Genomic DNA, 19,254 nt, shown 5'->3' with positions numbered 1-19,254 from the left:
ATATGCATGTTACATTTGTTATAGTCCGAAAGACTATAACTTTATTTTACTTTATTATTAATAAATTTTATACGATTAGAATGCGATAGAATGTTCGCGAACCGCGTAAAACCGCTACCTCAGCGAACCACGCGCGAGTTCGCCGGAAACGTGAAAATGCCAACGAAGGGATTCGACTTTGAACCTCCTTCGTTTGCACTTGGACTTGACCGCCACGAAAATCTTCCATGACCATATATGGTCATGTCGCTAGGCGATCCACTCCAAAATACCCCTAAAAATGAGGTGTTAAAAACCGTCCACCGCGGGCCCGCGGCGGACAGTCGTTAATGAAAAATCAATTAACAAAGAGTGCGAATCTGGGGCTAACCGCCGGGGCACTATTTTGTGCATCAAACACGGAATAAGTTTGTTAACACTTAAAATCTAAGAACGAGGCGATTTGAGGGAAGACGATACTAAGGAGAGAAGGCTTAAAAGAAACCGATCAGAATAGACTAAGTATATGTATTTGAAAAAGTTATAGTTATAATAATAAAAACAAAAAGATTAAAGATAAAAGGTCTTGAGGCCTTGGTTGGTTTAATTTCTTCGGCAACCTCCCACATCTCGTGCCGCACCCGGCACAACATTTGGTGGCAGCGATGGGATTGCGGGAAGAAAAAATAAAAAATCGCCGAAAAATCCTCCTGAACCTCTAACGTCTGCAACAAAAAGAAAATATAAAATTAATAAGAAACGTAATTAAAATCGACCACACTGGCAATTTTTATTGGTGGTAAAGAATTACAACGTTTCGACCATAGGTTTTGGTCCTTTTCGAGTGAACTACAAAAAACATATTATTTCCAATATTACAAACAAAAATAAATTACATTGATTTTGAAAAGAAAGAGCAACAAGTTATTTACATACGGTAATTTAATTAAGTATTATATCGTGAAAAATAAGGAAATCATTTCGTCAAGATTATCATGTCAACCTCTCCAAACACACAGAGAAAGACTAGACAACCTTTATTATTCTATCATAAATATTGTTTAAATTTTCAGTGTCCTTTTGTAAGTTAATCGTGTTGTCAAACTTTTTTATGAAAAACATTTCGGCAATTTCTCTCTTTCTCACGTGTTTCTCATTATGTAAAATAACAGGTAACGACCAGTCGAAGTCATGATTAGATTCAACTTTATGTTTGCTAATAACAGAAAAATTACTTTCGTGCAATTTTATGTTGTTGCGATGTTCTTTTACCCGAGTGTCAACGTGTCTTTTTGTTTGGCCGATATATGACATATTACAATTTTTGCAATCTAATTTGTAAACGACTTCAGTCCAGTTATTGGTAGGCAACCTATCTCTAAAATTAATAAAGTGGACGGAGCAACTGCTATATTAAAGCAGACGGACTCAAACAGACCACAGCACATATAACGCATAAAGCCAACAAGTGATAAGTGACCGCGGTCAAGCAGCTGTATCTGAAACGGAGCACCAGCGCCCAAGGACCAACGTCGAGCTACGACCTTCGCCAAGGCAACGCATCGCCGACGAACAACGCATCGCCGACGGACAACGACCCGTATCTACTAGCAGCGTCAGCAGTCGAGCGAACCGATAAGCGACCATGCGATTCACCGTACTACTACTGTAAGTCGAAATTCGATTTAAATGTCGGAACCGTTAAACCGAGTTCGATTTAATAGCCCGCGATTTTTGAGCGTGCCAGTACGATTGGCAAATAGATTAGGTCTTGTAACACCGTTCCAAGTTGCGGAAGAAGCTACTCGCGATATACGAGATAGCGTGCGAAGAAATTTAGAGAACCAATATTCGAGTTCCGAATCTTCCGAAGCGCGCGAACAAGACGATAACGATAATTTAGAACAGGACCGACAAAGCGTTAGTCGAGTTACTGTCAGGAGAAATTATTCACCAATATCCGTTGATATTAGTCTCTTTGAGCCAAATCCCGCGAGAAATATGAATAACGAAGCCGTCGATAGAGAAATCGAACGTTAACGAGCGCAACAGGCCGGACAAAATGCAGCCGCGAATTATGAAGACGCCGGTCGCCCGATCGAAAGCACTAGTAACATATTATTAGCCGAACTCGTACATAGTTTTCGCGAAATGCAAGAGGAAATGCGAGATTTACGCGAACAAGTGCGAAACATACCTAGTTTTCGCGAAATGCGAGATTTACGCGAACAAGTGCGAAACGTACATATTAACCAAGGAAACCTTAACGAGCCACGAGCAAATATAAACGATGTCCCACACGACGTGACGTACCGAACGCGATATTAGAAACAGACGTAGCGCAGCCCCGCACTATTTACCATTAAAAGAAGCGCGATCAATGATTCCCGAATTTGACGGATCATCGCGACACAAACTGCAAGAATTTTTAAACGCATGTACATACGCGGTACAAAATATTAATCCCGCGGACGAAGAATCGCTGATGCAAGCCATTCTGTATACTAAATTAAAAGGAAAAGCCATGCAAGACTTCGAGACGCGAAATATACAAACGTTCGAAGATTTAAAACAGCAACTTGAAACATGCTATCAAGCGAAACAAAGCACGACACATTTACAAATAGAGTTCAATTCGCTAAAACAAAAATCAAGCGAAACCGCACATGCATTCGGGCAACGTGTCGATATACTCGCCATGAAGTTATATGAGTCTATGGTGGAAGGAGAAGAACAACCTCCTTCATTCAAACAAGCTATACAAGAAACCATTAAAAAACAAGCTCTGATAAATTTCCAAATCGGATTACGCGACGAATTAAAAATTCTCGTGCGATCACAACGATACTTCGCTCCAAGAAGCAATAAACGGCGCGAGCGCGGAAGAGAAGCTTATCGGACAGTCTGTCACACGAGCACCCGGCTTCTCTAATAAAAATAAATTCGACGCTAAACACACGCGACCAACTCGAGACACAAACATACAATGTTATAAATGCGGAAAATCTGGACACTACGGACGCGATTGCCGTAGCAGTAATAAAAATGCATTACCAAAACCGGAAAAATCTATGCGAATAAATACTATAATAAATAAAATAAATTCTGCAAATATTGCAAAAAATCCGGACACAGCCGCGACGAGTGCTGGAATTTAAATGGACGACCAAAAAATAATATTAAAAATAATAAACAAACTAATAAAAATAATTATAAAGATAATACACGTGAACAAAAGACTTCGCATCGACAGCGGAAAAAGAGCGCCGACTCTGCAAACAATAGCGAAGAGGAGCAGGAAGAAACAAAGAAGCAACCGCGACCTGCCCTAGAGTATCGCGTAACGCATGTTAAAAATATGCATGCACCATCGAAGGACGAATTATTACAAGTTACACTACCCATCCGCGAAGTAAAAGGAGAAAAAATAAACATGTTGTACGATTCCGGATCAACAATTTCCTTAATAAAATTAAAACATTTAAAGGATGAAACATTAATATACGAGAAGAAGATAGCACTGATAGGAATAAGCGGACATAAAATATATACATTAGGCAAAATGTACGCCACGATAAAAGTCAACAAACATAAAATTAAACATGCATTTTATGTAATAAAAGACGATACCGCCATAGAACACGAGGGAGTTCTAGGATTAGACTTTCTTAAAAAACAAACCGCTAAATGCGATTATGAAACTAACGAAATAAAAATACAAGACAGTACATTGAAACTCCATCCTTGCAACAAAATAATTCTAAATCCGCGTAGCGAAACAATAATAAAAGCTGCGACTAATCAAAATCGGATAGGGATAGTCCGAACAGAAGAAACCACACCGGGAGTATATATTGGAACCTGTCTAGTAAAACCAAAAAATTTTTCATGTCCTGTGAGCGTGATAAATACGACCGATGAAATCGTCGAGTTAGCGACTCCCATCGTCATATTAGAAGACATGGAAGACAAAATTAGCACTGTCGAAATAAATACAGTAAAATCAATAACGAAGAATAAAATCAACACTCCGCGAGCCCAGCGCATTTGACAATTATTGCGAACTCAACACTTAAATAAGGAAGAAGGGCAGACACTCTTAAAAATCTGCGAAGAATTCAGCGATACATTCCACTTGGAAGGAGAACCACTGACTTGCACCGCGACGGTAGAGCATGAGATAAACACGCGTGCCGACACCGCGCCGGTGAACGTAAAGCCGTATCGTTTACCCGAGAAACATAAGACAGAGGTAAATAAACAAATTCAAGAAATGCTAAAGGATGAAATTATTCGAACTAGCACGAGTCAATGGAACGCACCGTTATTAGTAGTGCCGAAAAAAGCAGACGCATCTGGAAAACCGAAGCTCCGAGTAGTAATAGATTTTCGGAAGCTGAATGAATTAACGATAGGCGATTCATTTCCATTGCCTAATATAACCGATATCCTAGATCAGCTGGGAAATACTAAATATTTCACCACGCTAGATTTAGCATCAGGATATCACCAAATCCCAATGGCTGAGAGGTATAAAAATAAAACAGCTTTTTCAACTCCCTACGGACATTACGAATTCAATCGAATGCCGTTCGGATTAAAAAATGCGCCAGCAACATTTCAACGACTGATGAATTCGGTCTTAACAGGAATACAAGGACTTAGATGCCTGGTCTATCTCGACGACATCGTGATATACGGATCGAGCTTAGAAGATCATAATAAACGTTTAAAGGAAGTACTACAAAGACTGCGAAAAACTAATTTAAAATTGCAGCCGGATAAATGCGAATTTTTACGCAAAGAAGTAATTTATTTAGGGCATATTATTTCGGAAAACGGAATATCGCCAGACCCGTCAAAACTAACGGCAATAAAAGAATTTCTAACGCCGAAAAAGGTAAAAGATATCCAATCCTTCATAGGACTTGCAGGATATTACAGAAAATTTATTGAAAACTTTTCAAAAATAGCTAAACCGTTAACAAAATTAACGAAAAAATCGGAGAAGTTTGAATGGACAACGGAACAGCAAGCAGCATTTGAACTACTTAAGGAAAAATTAATGACTGCACCAGTGTTGAAGTACCCTGACTTCACACAAGAATTCATAGTGACCACCGATGCCTCCGACTATGCGATCGGAGCAGTGTTATCACAAGGAAAGGTAGGCAACGACCGACCGATAGCTTACGCCAGCAGAATATTGACAAAGGCGGAGCAAAATTATAATACCACTGAAAAAGAATTACTAGCAATTGTATGGGCCGTAAAACATTTTAGACCATACGTATATGGAACAAAATTTAAAATTGTGACCGATCACAAACCGCTAATATGGTTGTTCAACGTAAACGACCCCGGATCAAGACTAATCCGATGTAGATTAAAATTAGAAGAATACGACTATGAGATTATACATAAGGCCGGACGAGCAAACGCGAACGCCGACGCATTAAGTCGCAACGCGATACCGGGACCCTCAAATGAAAATAATAATCATGCCGTCTTAATAATAGAAGAAGAAGAAGAACAAGAAGACGAAGCAAGCAACGAACAAGCAAAAACATATACAGAAGAGGAGAAAAAGCAAATACTCTCCGAATATCATGATGCACCTATAGGAGGGCATCAAGGAATAGAACGGACAATAAGAAGAATCCGACTTCAGCACAATTGGAAAGGCTTGAGAAAAGACGTCGAACGATATATTGCAAGATGCAAATCTTGTCAAAAAAATAAATTATCGCGAAAAAATAAAGTACCATTAATTATTACGGATACGCCTAATAAACCATTTGAAAAATGCGCGTTAGACATTGTCGGACCGTAAACAATTACTAATAATGGAAATAAATATTTACTAACGTTCCAAGATAACTTAACTAAATTTAGTAAGGCAATACCGATTCCGAATCAAGAAGCGAATACAATCAGCAAAGAATTTGTTATAAAAATAATACTTGAACACGGAATACCGGAAAAAATTTTAACGGATCAAGGAACTAATTTTATGAGCAAAATATTTAAAAATACTTGTAAACTATTAAAAATAAACAAAATTCAAACAACCGCGTATCATCCGGAAAGCAACGGCGCGTTAGAACGATCACATCGCACATTAGCCGAGTATCTACGACACTACATAAACGAAGATCAAACGGACTGGGACGAGTGGATACCATTCGCGATGTTTACCTATAATACAACGCCGCATACCGCTACAGGATATACACCCTTCGAATTGGTATACGGACACCAAGCCGAAATTCCGACAGCGCTAACAAAACCGCCTAAACCGACGTACAATTATGACGATTACGCGCAGGAATTAAAAGAAAGACTAAGAGCGACAAATCAACTCGCAAAAGAACACTTAAAAGAAGGAAAATATAAGGCTAAAAAACGATACGATAAAAACACAAAGGAAACACAATTCAAAGTAGGAGACAAAGTATTAGTATACGACGAAACATTACGACGAGGAAGATCAAAGAAACTAGAATCACTATGGACAGGACCATATACAATTCTAGAGAAAAACTCCGACGTTAATTACACCATAAAAAGAGGAAGAAAAGCGATACGCATGCACGTGAACAAATTAAAATTATTTATAGAATATTAAAATATAAAAAGTACTTACCCAGGTGAGCGACCACGACCACGACCGATGGGGGGCATCCTCTCACGCAGCCGGGGAAGAGGCCCCACCGGTAACGACCCCATACGATGGCCGCCCCCGCCGAGCCTGAGAAGTCGCTCAAATCTTCGACGCCCCCGTAAGGCAGCGAAATCCAGGGCCTCCTGCGCCCGGAAGATATCCAGAAAATCCCAGAACCAATGTAGGGTGGCTCTGGGATAGGGCACCACTTCATGTACACTTCGCTCACCAGTAATCAGGTTCACATTAATACGCAAGGATAACGGGCCACTCGCGTACACGCGCAAGCATGCCCGCTCAAAACGGTCGCGCGGCAGAGGCGGACCACACAACTCTTCATCTCTATTAATGTCGGATACCTCCTCCGACGAGATAGGATAACTTGTATAAGACATTGCGAACAAAAATAATCAACGAATGTTTCTTAATGAAGAGACAGCGAGAGACTGAAACTCGCAAAAGAATATAAAGTATAGCAAAGCTAGTCGAGAAAAATTAATACCAATCCCACACTGATAAAACTAGCAAGAAACGAATAAATATGACACTCGCAGAGTGCATAATATAATACTTAATATATATTATTACGGAATACTAACACTAGGGATCAACCCCGTTCTCACCAAGCAAGACAAAACCCGTCTTCCGTTTGAAATTGAAGAATTTAAACACAACCCAGGAATCTACTACGAGAAAATCGGAAATCTACATCAAATTAAGAAGACTTGGAAATTAGTAATTAAACTAGATATAACTGAATTAAATGACAAAACCTGGCAATTAAATAAATATGTGCAACAAACGAACGAAATATGTAAAAACATAAAATCCGAAAATTACATTAAAAGAACGTGCGAAAATTTAAAAAACATTATCAACAATGACTCCAATACACTAACTAAAGCCGACGGCACACGGTACGATTTTTCGTACTGGATTTGATAAGATTTAGTAAAATACTAAAAATGCACCAATCAGAATGCAGCATTTCTAATATTTTACTAAATCTTATCAAATCCAGTACGAAAAATTGTACCGTGTGCCGTAGGCTTAAAATAATAAAACTAATAAATAATCTATATAAAACATCATCAGACAGACGCAGAGGTCTGATAGATGGAGTAGGCTCAATAACTAAAACGTTATTTGGACTTATGGACGCGAATGATAGAAAACTAATAAATGAACAAATTCAACTATTACAAAATAATCAACAAACACTAAAACACGTCGCGAAAAATCAAATAAAAGTTCTAAACACTACCATAATCCATTTAAATAAATTAGAAAATATGTTAAATTACAATGGTAGGTTAATGAATCACTATATTAGAGAATATACGACACGAGAAGAAATAGACGAACATTTCACTGTAATTACAGCGATGCTAACAGATCTAATTAGAGACGCGAAAGACATTTTAGAATACCTCACATACATACGTAAAGGCATAATGCATCCGCTACTAACACCGATAAATGAAATAATTTCCCATTTAAAAGAAGCCGTCTTACAGTTACCGCGAGGTTCGTATTTTCCGTTCGAAATAAAATACGATGAATGGTTAACAATAGAAAATTATATGAAAGTAAGCGCGTACTGCGACAAAACAACTATATACACAATACTAAAATTTCCAATAGTCGCGCAACCAATGTATGATATTCTGAACGTAATATCGTTACCAACATATAATTATGTAAATAAATTTGCGTACACGAAAATAGAAAATAAATTAATTGCAATAAATAAAGATATGCGTATATATGTACTTTTAACAAAACAAAATCTAAACGATTGTATAAATAATAATAACCAATATTTATGCAAAAAAAGTCAACCAATATATCATGTAAGCAAAAATACACCGTGCGAAATTAAAATGTATATACGAGCGCAAGATTATCACGAACAGTGCAACATAGACTATACGATAACGAACCGCACTATATGGATTACGTTACAACAGCCACACTCTTGGCTATATTCGACTGCATCCGAGCAGCAAATTATAATAAATTGCGATAACTATCCTGAGTATAAAAGGATACTCACAAAATCAGGTCGAATTATTTTAAACGACAACTGTAAACTGACAACTGCAGACATGACGATACAAACAGAAACGATTACATACAGAACGAATATAGAAACATTTTTACCAGAATTCAATATAACAATTTCCCGAAACATTAACGAATCAAATGACGAACAAAAATTCAAAGGCGTAATAAATAATCCTCTAGAATTAAAAGAACTAAGTAACAAATTAGAAGAAATAAATAAAGATTTAAACAATAACAATTTCTTTAAACAAAAAGAATTCATTTACCCAATGGCTTCCAGTGGAATAACCACTATAATTATTATAATACTAATAGTATGGATAATTGTCCAACACAAGAAAAAGCAATCTAAACGACCGACTGTCACAATAATAGACGAAACTGACAAACCATACGGAATGCCTAGACCAATACTAAAAAGAAGCAAGAGCACACGATTCTAGAATAAATAAATTTTAACTTAGAGATAAGAAACGATTATAATAAACATTGTAAACGGGAAATATATTGTATTTAAAACAGGGATAAATATATGTATAGAAAAACTCCGTTTAGAACCTCCGTTTTTCTTTTTCAACGGGGGAGGGATGTTATAGTTCGAAAGACTATAACTTTATTTTACTTTATTATTAATAAATTTTATACGATTAGAATGCGATAGAATGTTCGTGAACCGCGTAAAACCGCTACCTCAGCGAACCACGCGCGAGTTCGCCGGAAACGTGAAAATGCCAACGAAGGGATTCGACTTTGAACCTCCTTCGTTTGCACTTGAACTTGACCGCCACGAAAATCTTCCATGACCATATATGGTCATGTCACTAGGCGATCCCCTCCAAAATACCCCTAAAAATGAGGTGTTAAAAACCGTCCACCGCGGGTCCGCGGCGAACAGTCGTTAATTAAAATTCAATCAATAAAAAGTACGAATCTGGGGCTAACCGCTATTCTGTGCATCAAACGCTGAAGAAGTTGGTTAACACTCGAAATCTAAGAACGAGGCGATTTAGGGAAGACGATATTATGGAGAGAAGGCTTAAAAAAAACCGATCAAAATAAAATAAGTGTATGTATTTGTAAGAAGGACAATAATTATAATAATAAAAAAATTGAAAGTTAGACGGTCCTGAGGTCTTGATTGGTTATCTCGGCAACATCCCACATCTCGTGCCGCACCCGGCACAACAATATACACTCGGAAAAATATATGCTACAATTAAAATTAATAACCATAAAATTAAACACGCTTTTTACATAGTAAAAGACGATGTAGCGGTAGAGCACGAAGGAATCCTAGGATTAGATTTCCTTAGAAAGCAAACGGCAAAATGTGACTACGAAAAAAATCAAATAACGATAAAGGATAGCATATTAAAATTACATCCATGTAATAAAATTACTTTGAAGCGAAACAATTATACGAGCCGCAACCAACCACAATCAGGTAGGAATAGTCCGAACTGAAGAAACAACACCAGGAGTTTTTATTGGAAGCTGTCTGGTAGAAACAAAAAACTTCTCATGCCCTGTGAGCATAATAAATACAACAGATGACGTGATTGAAATGCCCACTCCAATAGTCACCCTGGAAGACATGGAGAAAAACAGGAAGGAAATAAATATAATAGAAACAGGAAGGAAAATTAAAAATACCATTCCTCGTAAACAACAAATCTGACAATTACTGCGAACGCAACATTTAAACGCAGAAGAGAAGCAGACACTCTTAACACGTTGACTGCCAACTACGAGATAACTCGTAGTTTGCGTTATTGCCTAGGACGCCAACTACGAGTTATCTCGTAGTTTGTTTACTTGCCATATTTGTGCAGCTACGATGAAATTCGTAGTATATCAGTGTAAATATGAATAGATGGCCTCAGGGAGGAGAACAAAAAATCAAGGTTGGCTTACATGAACAGAAAATTTATTAATAAATGAACAGAAAATATAATCATACAAAGTTTATTCAAAATCAACAAGCAAAAGAATATTTTTATTGTTTGTGATAATTTTTAAAACAATCTTCCACGCAAAGGGCTGGCTTCTCTTGACAGATTGGACAGAAATAACGCGTTTCTCGTTTTTTAGCTTTGGTACAAATTCGACATGGCTTTGTCGGATTTATTACTAACGAATTTAGACGCATATCTCTGACTCAGCTGTAGCGAAGCGACAGGTCGAAGCGTGTCTGTGCACGAATTAACTCGTAGTTGGCTTCCGCGAAGAGCTTTCTGTTACATAAGCCAACTACGAGATAATTCGCAAGATCTTTTTTTCAAAAAACACATTCTATATGCTTTTTGATGATTACTATGTACTATAATTAGAGTTTTTAATAATATAATATGATTAAATTAAATTGGCTTTTTACACCGGAATCCTGAAAAGTACCGTGGCAGTCAACGTGTTAAAACTGCGAAGATTATAGTGACATATTCGACTTGGAGGGAGAACCACTGACATGCACTGCGACAGTAGAGCATGAAATAAACACACGTGCCGACACTGCGCCAGTGAACGTGAGACCATATCGCTTGTCAGAGAAACATAAAACGGAAGTCAATCGACAAATAAATGAAATGCTAAAAGACGAAATCATACGGACTAGCACAAGTCAATGGAATGCACCATTGCTAGTGGTACCGAAAAAAACAGACGCATCAGGAAAACCAAAGCTCCGAGTAGTAATAGATTTTCGGAAGCTCAACGAATTAACAATAGGAGATTCATTTCCTCTGCCTAACATAACTGATATTCTAGATCAGCTAGGAAATGCAAAATATTTCACTACATTAGATTTAGCGTCAGGATATCATCAGATCCCAATGGCTGAACGGGATAAAAATAAAACAGCTTTTTCAACTCCCTACGGTCATTACGAGTTTAATCGAATGCCGTTCGGACTAAGGAATGCGCCAGCAACATTTCAAAGATTAATGAACTCCGTCTTAATAGGAATACAAGGACTCAGATGCCTGGTATATCTCGACGATATTGTGATATACGGATCAAGTTTACAAGAACATAATGAACGACTTAAAGAAGTGTTACAAAAATTACGAAAATCTAATCTAAAGTTGCAACCCGATAAATGCGAATTTTTGCGCAAAGAAGTGATTTATCTGGGACATATAATTTCAGAAAATGGAATATCACCCGATCCGTCAAAATTAACCGCAATAAAAGAATTTTCGATCCCGAAAAAGGTCAAGAATGTTCAATCCTTTATAGGGTTAGCGGGATACTATAGGAAATTTATAGAGAATTTCTCGCGAATCGCTAAGCCGCTCACAAAGTTAACCAAGAAAACAGAAAAATTCGAATAGACAACGGAGCAGCAAGCGGCATTCGAAGGACTAAAAAAAAAATTAATGACTGCACCAGTGCTAAAATATCCCGACTTCACAGAAGAATTTATTGTGACCACTGATGCCTCCGACTATGCATCGGAGCAGTGTTATCACAGGGAAAGGTAGGCAACGACCGACCGACAGCTTACGCCAGCAGAGTACTGACAAAAGCGGAGCAAAACTATAATACAACCGAAAAGGAATTATTAGCTATCGTTTGGGCAGTAAGACATTTCAGACCATATGTTTACGGAACAAAATTCAAAATAATAACTGACCACAAACCGTTAATATGGTTATTTAATGTAAATGACCCCGGATCGAGATTAATCTGATGGAAATTGAAACTCGAAGAGTATGATTATGAAATTATACATAAAGCCGGGCGAGCAAACGCGAATGCCGACGCCTTAAGTCACAACGCGATACCGGGACCATCCACAGAAAAGGATGACCAAGACATTTTATTAATAGAAAAAGAAGAAGGAGAAGAAGAAACCAACACAGATAACATAAAGATATATTCGGAAACAGAGAAAAAACAAATTCTAGCCGAATATCATGATGCACCTATAAGGGGGCATCAAGGAATCGAACGAACAATAAAACGAATTCGACTTCAACATAATTGGAAAGGTCTAACAAAAGATGTCGAACAATATATAGCAAAATGTGAATCTTGCCAGAAAAACAAATTATCACGGAAAAATAAAGTGCCGTTAATAATTACGGATACGCCCAATAAACCGTTTGAAAAATGCGCATTAGATATAGTCGGACCGCTAACAATTACGACTAACGGAAATAAATATTTATTAACCTTTCAAGATAATTTAACAAAATTTAGCAAAGCAATACCGATTCCGAATCAAGAAGCGAATACAATTAGTAAAGAATTTGTTACAAAAATAATACTTGAATACGGAATACCGGAAAAAATTCTAACGGATCAAGGAACTAATTTTATGAGCGAGATATTTAAAAATACTTGTAAATTATTAAAAATAAACAAAATTCAAACAATCGCGTATCACCCGGAAAGCAACGGCGCGTTAGAACGATCGCATCGCACATTAGCCGAGTATCTACGACACTATATAAACGAAGATCAAACGGACTGGGACGAATGGATACCGTTCGCGATGTTTACCTATAATACAACACCGCATACTGCTACAGGATATACACCCTTCGAATTGATGTACGGACATCAAGCCGAAATTCCGACAGCATTGACAAAACCGCCTAAACCGACGTATAATTACGACGATTACGCGCAAGAGTTAAAAGAAAGATTGAGAGCGACTAATCAACTCGCGAAAGAACATGTCAAAGAGGAAAAAGAAAAAGCTAAAAAGAACTATGACAAAAACACAAAGGAAGCTCATTTTAAAATAGGAGATAAAGCACTAGTGTACGACGAAACGTTACGACGAGGACGATCGAAAAAGCTCGAATCATTATGGACAGGACCATACACGATTATAGAAAAGAATTCAGACGTAAATTATACAATACAAAGAAGAAGAAAAGCAGTGCGCATACATATAAACAAATTAAAGCTATTTATAGAAAATTAAAAATAGACTCACCGAAGGGGAGGCTGCAAGAGGTGCTCCGGACCTGGTCCAATTTTGAAGAATGCACGGATTTTGTTGCCCCGCCGCTTGGACTCGATCTTAACGAAACGAATGGCATCCAGTCGTCGGGCTAACTTTAAAAATGCCCACAGCCCTGGCAGCTCCTCAGGGGACGTAGGCATCACTCGTTGCACCACGCGTTCCCCCGTGAGCACATTCACGTGCACGGTTAACCCGTACGGCTCGTTCGAGCCGTAAACGCACGAAAAAGCCCTAAAAAGTGGGTCTGAGGGCAAATTATCTCCACAGATATATATAGGTGCCCGTTCGCGCGGTCGTGAAGACACCACGACGCACTCGTGATGCACAAATGCATTAACGTTAGACATCACAAACTTCTCGTCAAGAAGACAGCGAGAGACTGAAGCACGCAAAAGAATATAAAGTATAGCAAAGCTAGTCAACGAAAATTAAAACCAATCTCACACAGATAAGAATAGCAAGAAACAAAAGAATATGACACTCGCAAAGTGCATAATATAATACTTAATATATATTATTACAGAACACTAACACTAGGGATTAATCCCGATCTCACCAAGCAAGACGAAACTCGCCTTCCGTTTGAAGTTCCGACAGAATTTGATCGCACTCCAGGATTTTATTACGAGAAGGTTGGACACCTACATCAAATCCAGAAGACATGGAAATTCATTATCAAATTAGATATAACAGAACTAAATGATAGGACTTGGCAAATAAATAAATATATAGAACAAACAAACGAAATGTGGGATAGCATAAGAACCGAAACTAATATCAAACGAACATGTGATAATTTAAAACACATTATCAATAATGATTCTAATACGTTAGCCAAAATAATAACATTAATAAACACCTTATATAAGACGCCAACAAACAGACGAAGAGGCCTCATCGACGGAATAGGTTCAATAACAAAATCCTTATTTGGAATCATGGACGCAAACGACAGACATTTAATAAACGAACAGATACAATTATTACAGAACAACCAACAAGTATTACAACACGCCGCAAAAAACCAAATCAAAGTTTTAAATACTACCATAATTCACAAAGTTTTAAATACTACCATAATTCACAAACAAACTAGAAAACATATTAGATTACAACGGTAAATTAATAAATCATTATATTCGGGAATACACTACACGCGAAGAGATCGACGAACACTTTACTGTTATTATAGCAATGATAACAGATTTAGTGAGAGATGCGAAAGACATTTTAGAATATCTGACACATGTTCAGAAAGGCATAATGCATCCCCTGTTAACGCCGATAAACGAAATTATGGTTCATTTAAAAGAAGCGGTATTACAATTATCACGAGGTAGCTACTTTCCATTCGACATAAAAATTGACGAATGGCTAACGATCGAGAGTTATATAAAAGTAAGCGCGTACAGCGATAAAACAAATATATACACGATCTTAAAGTTCCCAATAATTACGCAACCAATGTTTGACGTTTTAAATGTAATTCCGTTACCAACACTTAATTATGAAAATAAATTTATGTATACAGAAATAACTAATAGACTAATAGCTACAAATAAAGAAACACGTACATACTTAATTTTAACAAAACAAGATTTAGACGAATGTATTAATAATAATAACATATACCTATGCGAAAAAAATCAACCGATCTATCATGTAAGCGAAAATACACCGTGCGAAATCAAAATATATACACAAAGACAAAAGGGCCACGAAAATTGTAACATAGGCCATATGATAGCGACCCGCATAATATGGATCACATTACAACAGCCACACTCCTGGCTATATTCAACCGCCTCCGAGCAGCAAATTACGATAACATGTAATACGTATCCTGAACACAAGAGGATAATTAAGAAATCAGGTCGAATTACTCTACACGATAATTGTAAGATGACAACTACAGACATGACGATACAAACGGAAACAAGCACATACAGTACAATTATAAAAACATTCTTACCAGAATTTAATATAACAGTTTCAAATAAAAGAGATAATGACGACAAACTTAAAGATATAATACATGATCCATTAGAGTTAAAAAATTTAAACAATAACTTAGAAGAAATAAATAACGATTTAAAGAATAACAAAAATAATTTCTTCAAACAAAAACAATTTATTTACCCAATGGCATCCAGCGGAATAACCACCATAATTATTATAATATTAATAATATGGATAATTATCCAAAATAGGAAAAATAAACCTAAACAAACAACTGATAGAATAGTAGATGAAATCGACAAATATCAAACATACGGAATGCCTAGACCGATCTTAAAAAGAAGTAAAAGCACACAGTTAAAAAAAAATATATAGGCTAGATGTAAGAAACGATTGTAATTAACATTGTAAAACGGGAAAAAGACATTATATTATATTTAAAATTGCAAAAAATTATAGAAAAACCTCGCTTCAACCTCCGTTTTTCTTTTTTAACGGGGGAGGGGTGTTATAGTCTCACAGACTATAACCCGTACATAATTAAAATATTAAACGTTAGCATAAAATATTATTGCTAAATGCGATATCGAGCATTCACCTCATAAAGTCACTGTCTCAGCGAATTCGCCAAAAAACGCGGAAGTGCAACGAAGGATTTCGACACCAAATCATCTTCGCTTGCACTTCAATTTGACCGCATCATGACCCCGTGTGGCCATGTTACTAAGCGGTCCCCCTCTCAAAAAACCTCCTCAAACAAGGGTTTAAATACGAACCATCGAAGGAGCACAGCGAACAGTCGTAAAGCAAGTGTAATCAGTGCAAGTGCGAACCGATCACGTGTTATAAGAAAACTGTTTTAAAGATTATTATCCAAGACGAAGGACAAGGTGGAAAGACTCAACTAAATCAGCAGAAATAAGAGAGGCTTCTGTACAAATTGATGTATATTCCGAAGATTAAATACAAGGTATAATTAAACAAAAATTATTAAATTATTAAAAGCAGCCGAAACCCCGGCTCCTGATCTTTCGGCGGCCTGAGATATTTTATATCTCCCGACTGCTCCCCACATCCCGTGCCGCTCCCGGCACAACAAATTAACGTTTCTTCAGAGTTATAACATTTTGTATTTATTTATATGTCTAAATTTTAAATTTAAAAATATGAACTATATAAAGTAAAATAAGACAAAAGTTTCTAAAGTTTAAAAATATAAAAAACTGTAATATAAGAAATATTAATCACTATTTAAAAAATTCAAGATGATATATGTCCATATATATTTCTTTCTTAAGAAAACATTTTTATTTCTTAAAAAATATAATTAGAATGCTTAGTACATATAGTCGACAAATTGGTTATATTTTAGATTTTTTATTATTTACATTAAAAAAACAAATTAATAATCCTGTCTTCTTTCCCTTTTAAAACCAAACAACTTTTGATTAAAACATTTTTTTATTTGTAATTATGTGTATTTTTGGGAATAACTTGAATAAAAAAATAAAGAACATAAAAAATGGAGAAACTGTGTGAGAATGAGGATATTGATCCCACCCAATTATTAACGCCTAACGAGATCTTCGATGCAGTAGAAATTTATGATTCCACAATGTAAGTAAAAATAGATTTGTTTTTATTTATAATGGATATTTTTATTAATAACAAAAATATTAATAAAGTTCATTAAATATTATTAAAGTTTATATATAATTATTCAGAAATATTATTATTGCAAATTAGATATGTAGAAATAATAAATGAAATGAAGTTAAACATCACTTTATCATTTATTAAATACATAAATATAAGAATGTTAATTATTATTGTTATTTAAATTGTAAATTAAATACTTACAATTAAATTATGTAAATTAAATTACATTATTACATTTCTTTTTTTAATGGCTACATTAAAGAATTAAAATTTTATTTTATTATTAGTGAAATAATAGGTTACAGAAGGTGTCGAATCCACACGATACATTGGCAGTAAGCAACAGTACAAATTTTTCAAATTTTTATTAAATAACGGCAATGGACGTTACGTTCAAGTTGTTGCTTGGAACTACGAAATTGACAACGTGGAACACCACATTCTGTCTAATTGTGTAAATATTTACTTTTATTTTTATATATTAATTTTATTTTTTACATTTTAATTTCTTTCTGAAATATTAAATAATTTTTTAATTAATTTTAAATATATGTTGTTAAATATTATGTAAATAATTTACTATAAAATTAATACTTTTTTTAAATTAAGTATTAATGCACATTTTTTGTATATTTAAAAATTGAAATATATTTATATAATCTTTTTCATAATATTAAAATTTATTTTATTTTTAGATAATCCATTTAGACGGTGTACAGGCAAGAACACCGAAATCACCCCAATTTAATCACGGAAATGTACCTTATGAATTGCAAATTAAATCAAATACTATTATATCAAATTTAGAAAAATACGAACCCAAAGGTTCTGTAAATGTCAAACTGAAAATAACACTACTACAAGATGTTCTAAACACCTCGGAATGTATTAGTAAGTTTTATATTAAATTATTATTTTGTTATTTTCTTATAAAATTAGAAATTGCTATTATTATCATTATTTATAATATTTGTAAAAAATATTAATTAATAAAATATTTAAAATGTCAATTAAAATTAATATTATTATTAATTCTTTTTACTCTTTATGTAGAAGTAGAAGGATACGTTAAAACCAATTTTTCAGAATCATTTAATATCAAATTAAATAAAATAATTGGATATGGATCAATTACATATGGATGGAACATATAAATTAGAGATACATGTGTTAAATTTAAAATATGATGACTTTCAAACAATTGACATTAATAAAGGAGATAAAATAGAAGTTACTGGTATCATGTACAATACAGGTAAAAAAATACTTATTTATTCTTAAAATTTTAGAATCATTAAACAACCTAATCTAATCTAATCTAACTTTCTAAAAAATTTAAGATATATAAAAATTTAACTTTTTTTTTAAAACTATATCATATTATTTACAATTGTTAATTTGTATTGAATATTTTAACAACATTTTTTCTGTACAAGATAAATTGATTTATCTTATATATCTTTTATTGATATATCTTATATAATTTTCTATATTTTTTTATAGTATATCCACCATATCTATCAATTAATGAAATAAAGGATATAAAAAAAACCAATGGGCATATGCCTTTAACTGCTTTGTTAAAAGGTGTGCATACACCTTATAAAAGAAAATGTGAAGAAGTTGAAAAGGTAAATTATTAAGATAATAAAATTATTAATTATTTATTTTTATTAATTAAAATTTTTAAATATTATTAAATATATGTATATAAATAAAAATAATTAGTAATTTTTATTAATTAATATAATTATATTTTATATATATAATTTTTACATTAATAATAAACTTTATGTTTTAGACACAGAAGAAAAAAAAAAGAAAGAAATATTTGTCAAAAAAAAATTTCTCAAAACAACTATTTTTATTACATATAACAGCGTTTTTTTTTATTAAATTAAATTTATTTAAACTTTGAATTCATTAATATCAAATAGATAAAAATAACAAC

The 19,254-nt window shown here is 34.7% G+C and overlaps 2 protein-coding genes across 4 annotated transcripts; one reads left to right on the top strand and one right to left on the bottom strand.

The window, feature by feature from the left end:
- Positions 1–487: 487 nt before the first annotated feature.
- LOC145968337 (uncharacterized) lies at positions 488–7,038 on the bottom strand. The gene is made up of 2 exons (XM_083093712.1): positions 6,626–7,038; positions 488–704 (listed from the first exon to the last, which is right to left on the bottom strand). The coding sequence occupies exons 1-2, from the start codon at positions 7,036–7,038 to the stop codon at positions 698–700; spliced, it is 420 nt and encodes a 139-aa protein (XP_082949838.1). The 3' UTR covers positions 488–697.
- A 439-nt stretch (positions 7,039–7,477) lies between these two features.
- On the top strand, positions 7,478–19,185 carry LOC145968011 (uncharacterized). 3 transcript variants are annotated; one of them, XM_083093179.1, is made up of 7 exons: positions 7,478–16,614; positions 17,157–17,261; positions 17,591–17,757; positions 17,999–18,194; positions 18,357–18,558; positions 18,807–18,934; positions 19,105–19,185. In XM_083093179.1, the coding sequence occupies exon 1, from the start codon at positions 7,609–7,611 to the stop codon at positions 9,151–9,153; it is 1,545 nt and encodes a 514-aa protein (XP_082949305.1). In that variant the 5' UTR covers positions 7,478–7,608; the 3' UTR covers positions 9,154–16,614; positions 17,157–17,261; positions 17,591–17,757; positions 17,999–18,194; positions 18,357–18,558; positions 18,807–18,934; positions 19,105–19,185. The 3 variants fall into 3 exon arrangements, with proteins under 3 accessions (XP_082949305.1, XP_082949306.1, XP_082949304.1); XM_083093180.1 differs by having other exon boundaries at positions 7,478–17,261; positions 17,602–17,757; XM_083093178.1 differs by having other exon boundaries at positions 7,478–17,261.
- Positions 19,186–19,254: the final 69 nt, after the last annotated feature.

The sequence above is a fragment of the Camponotus vicinus genome, unplaced genomic scaffold, assembly GCF_025532165.1.
Source record: "Camponotus vicinus isolate PSW18456_S1 unplaced genomic scaffold, iyCamVici1.0 SCAF_3, whole genome shotgun sequence".
In the NCBI taxonomy this organism is placed as follows: Eukaryota; Metazoa; Arthropoda; class Insecta; order Hymenoptera; family Formicidae; genus Camponotus; species Camponotus vicinus.
Note: the sequence above shows the minus strand (reverse complement) of the source record. Positions and strands in the feature narration are given on the sequence as shown.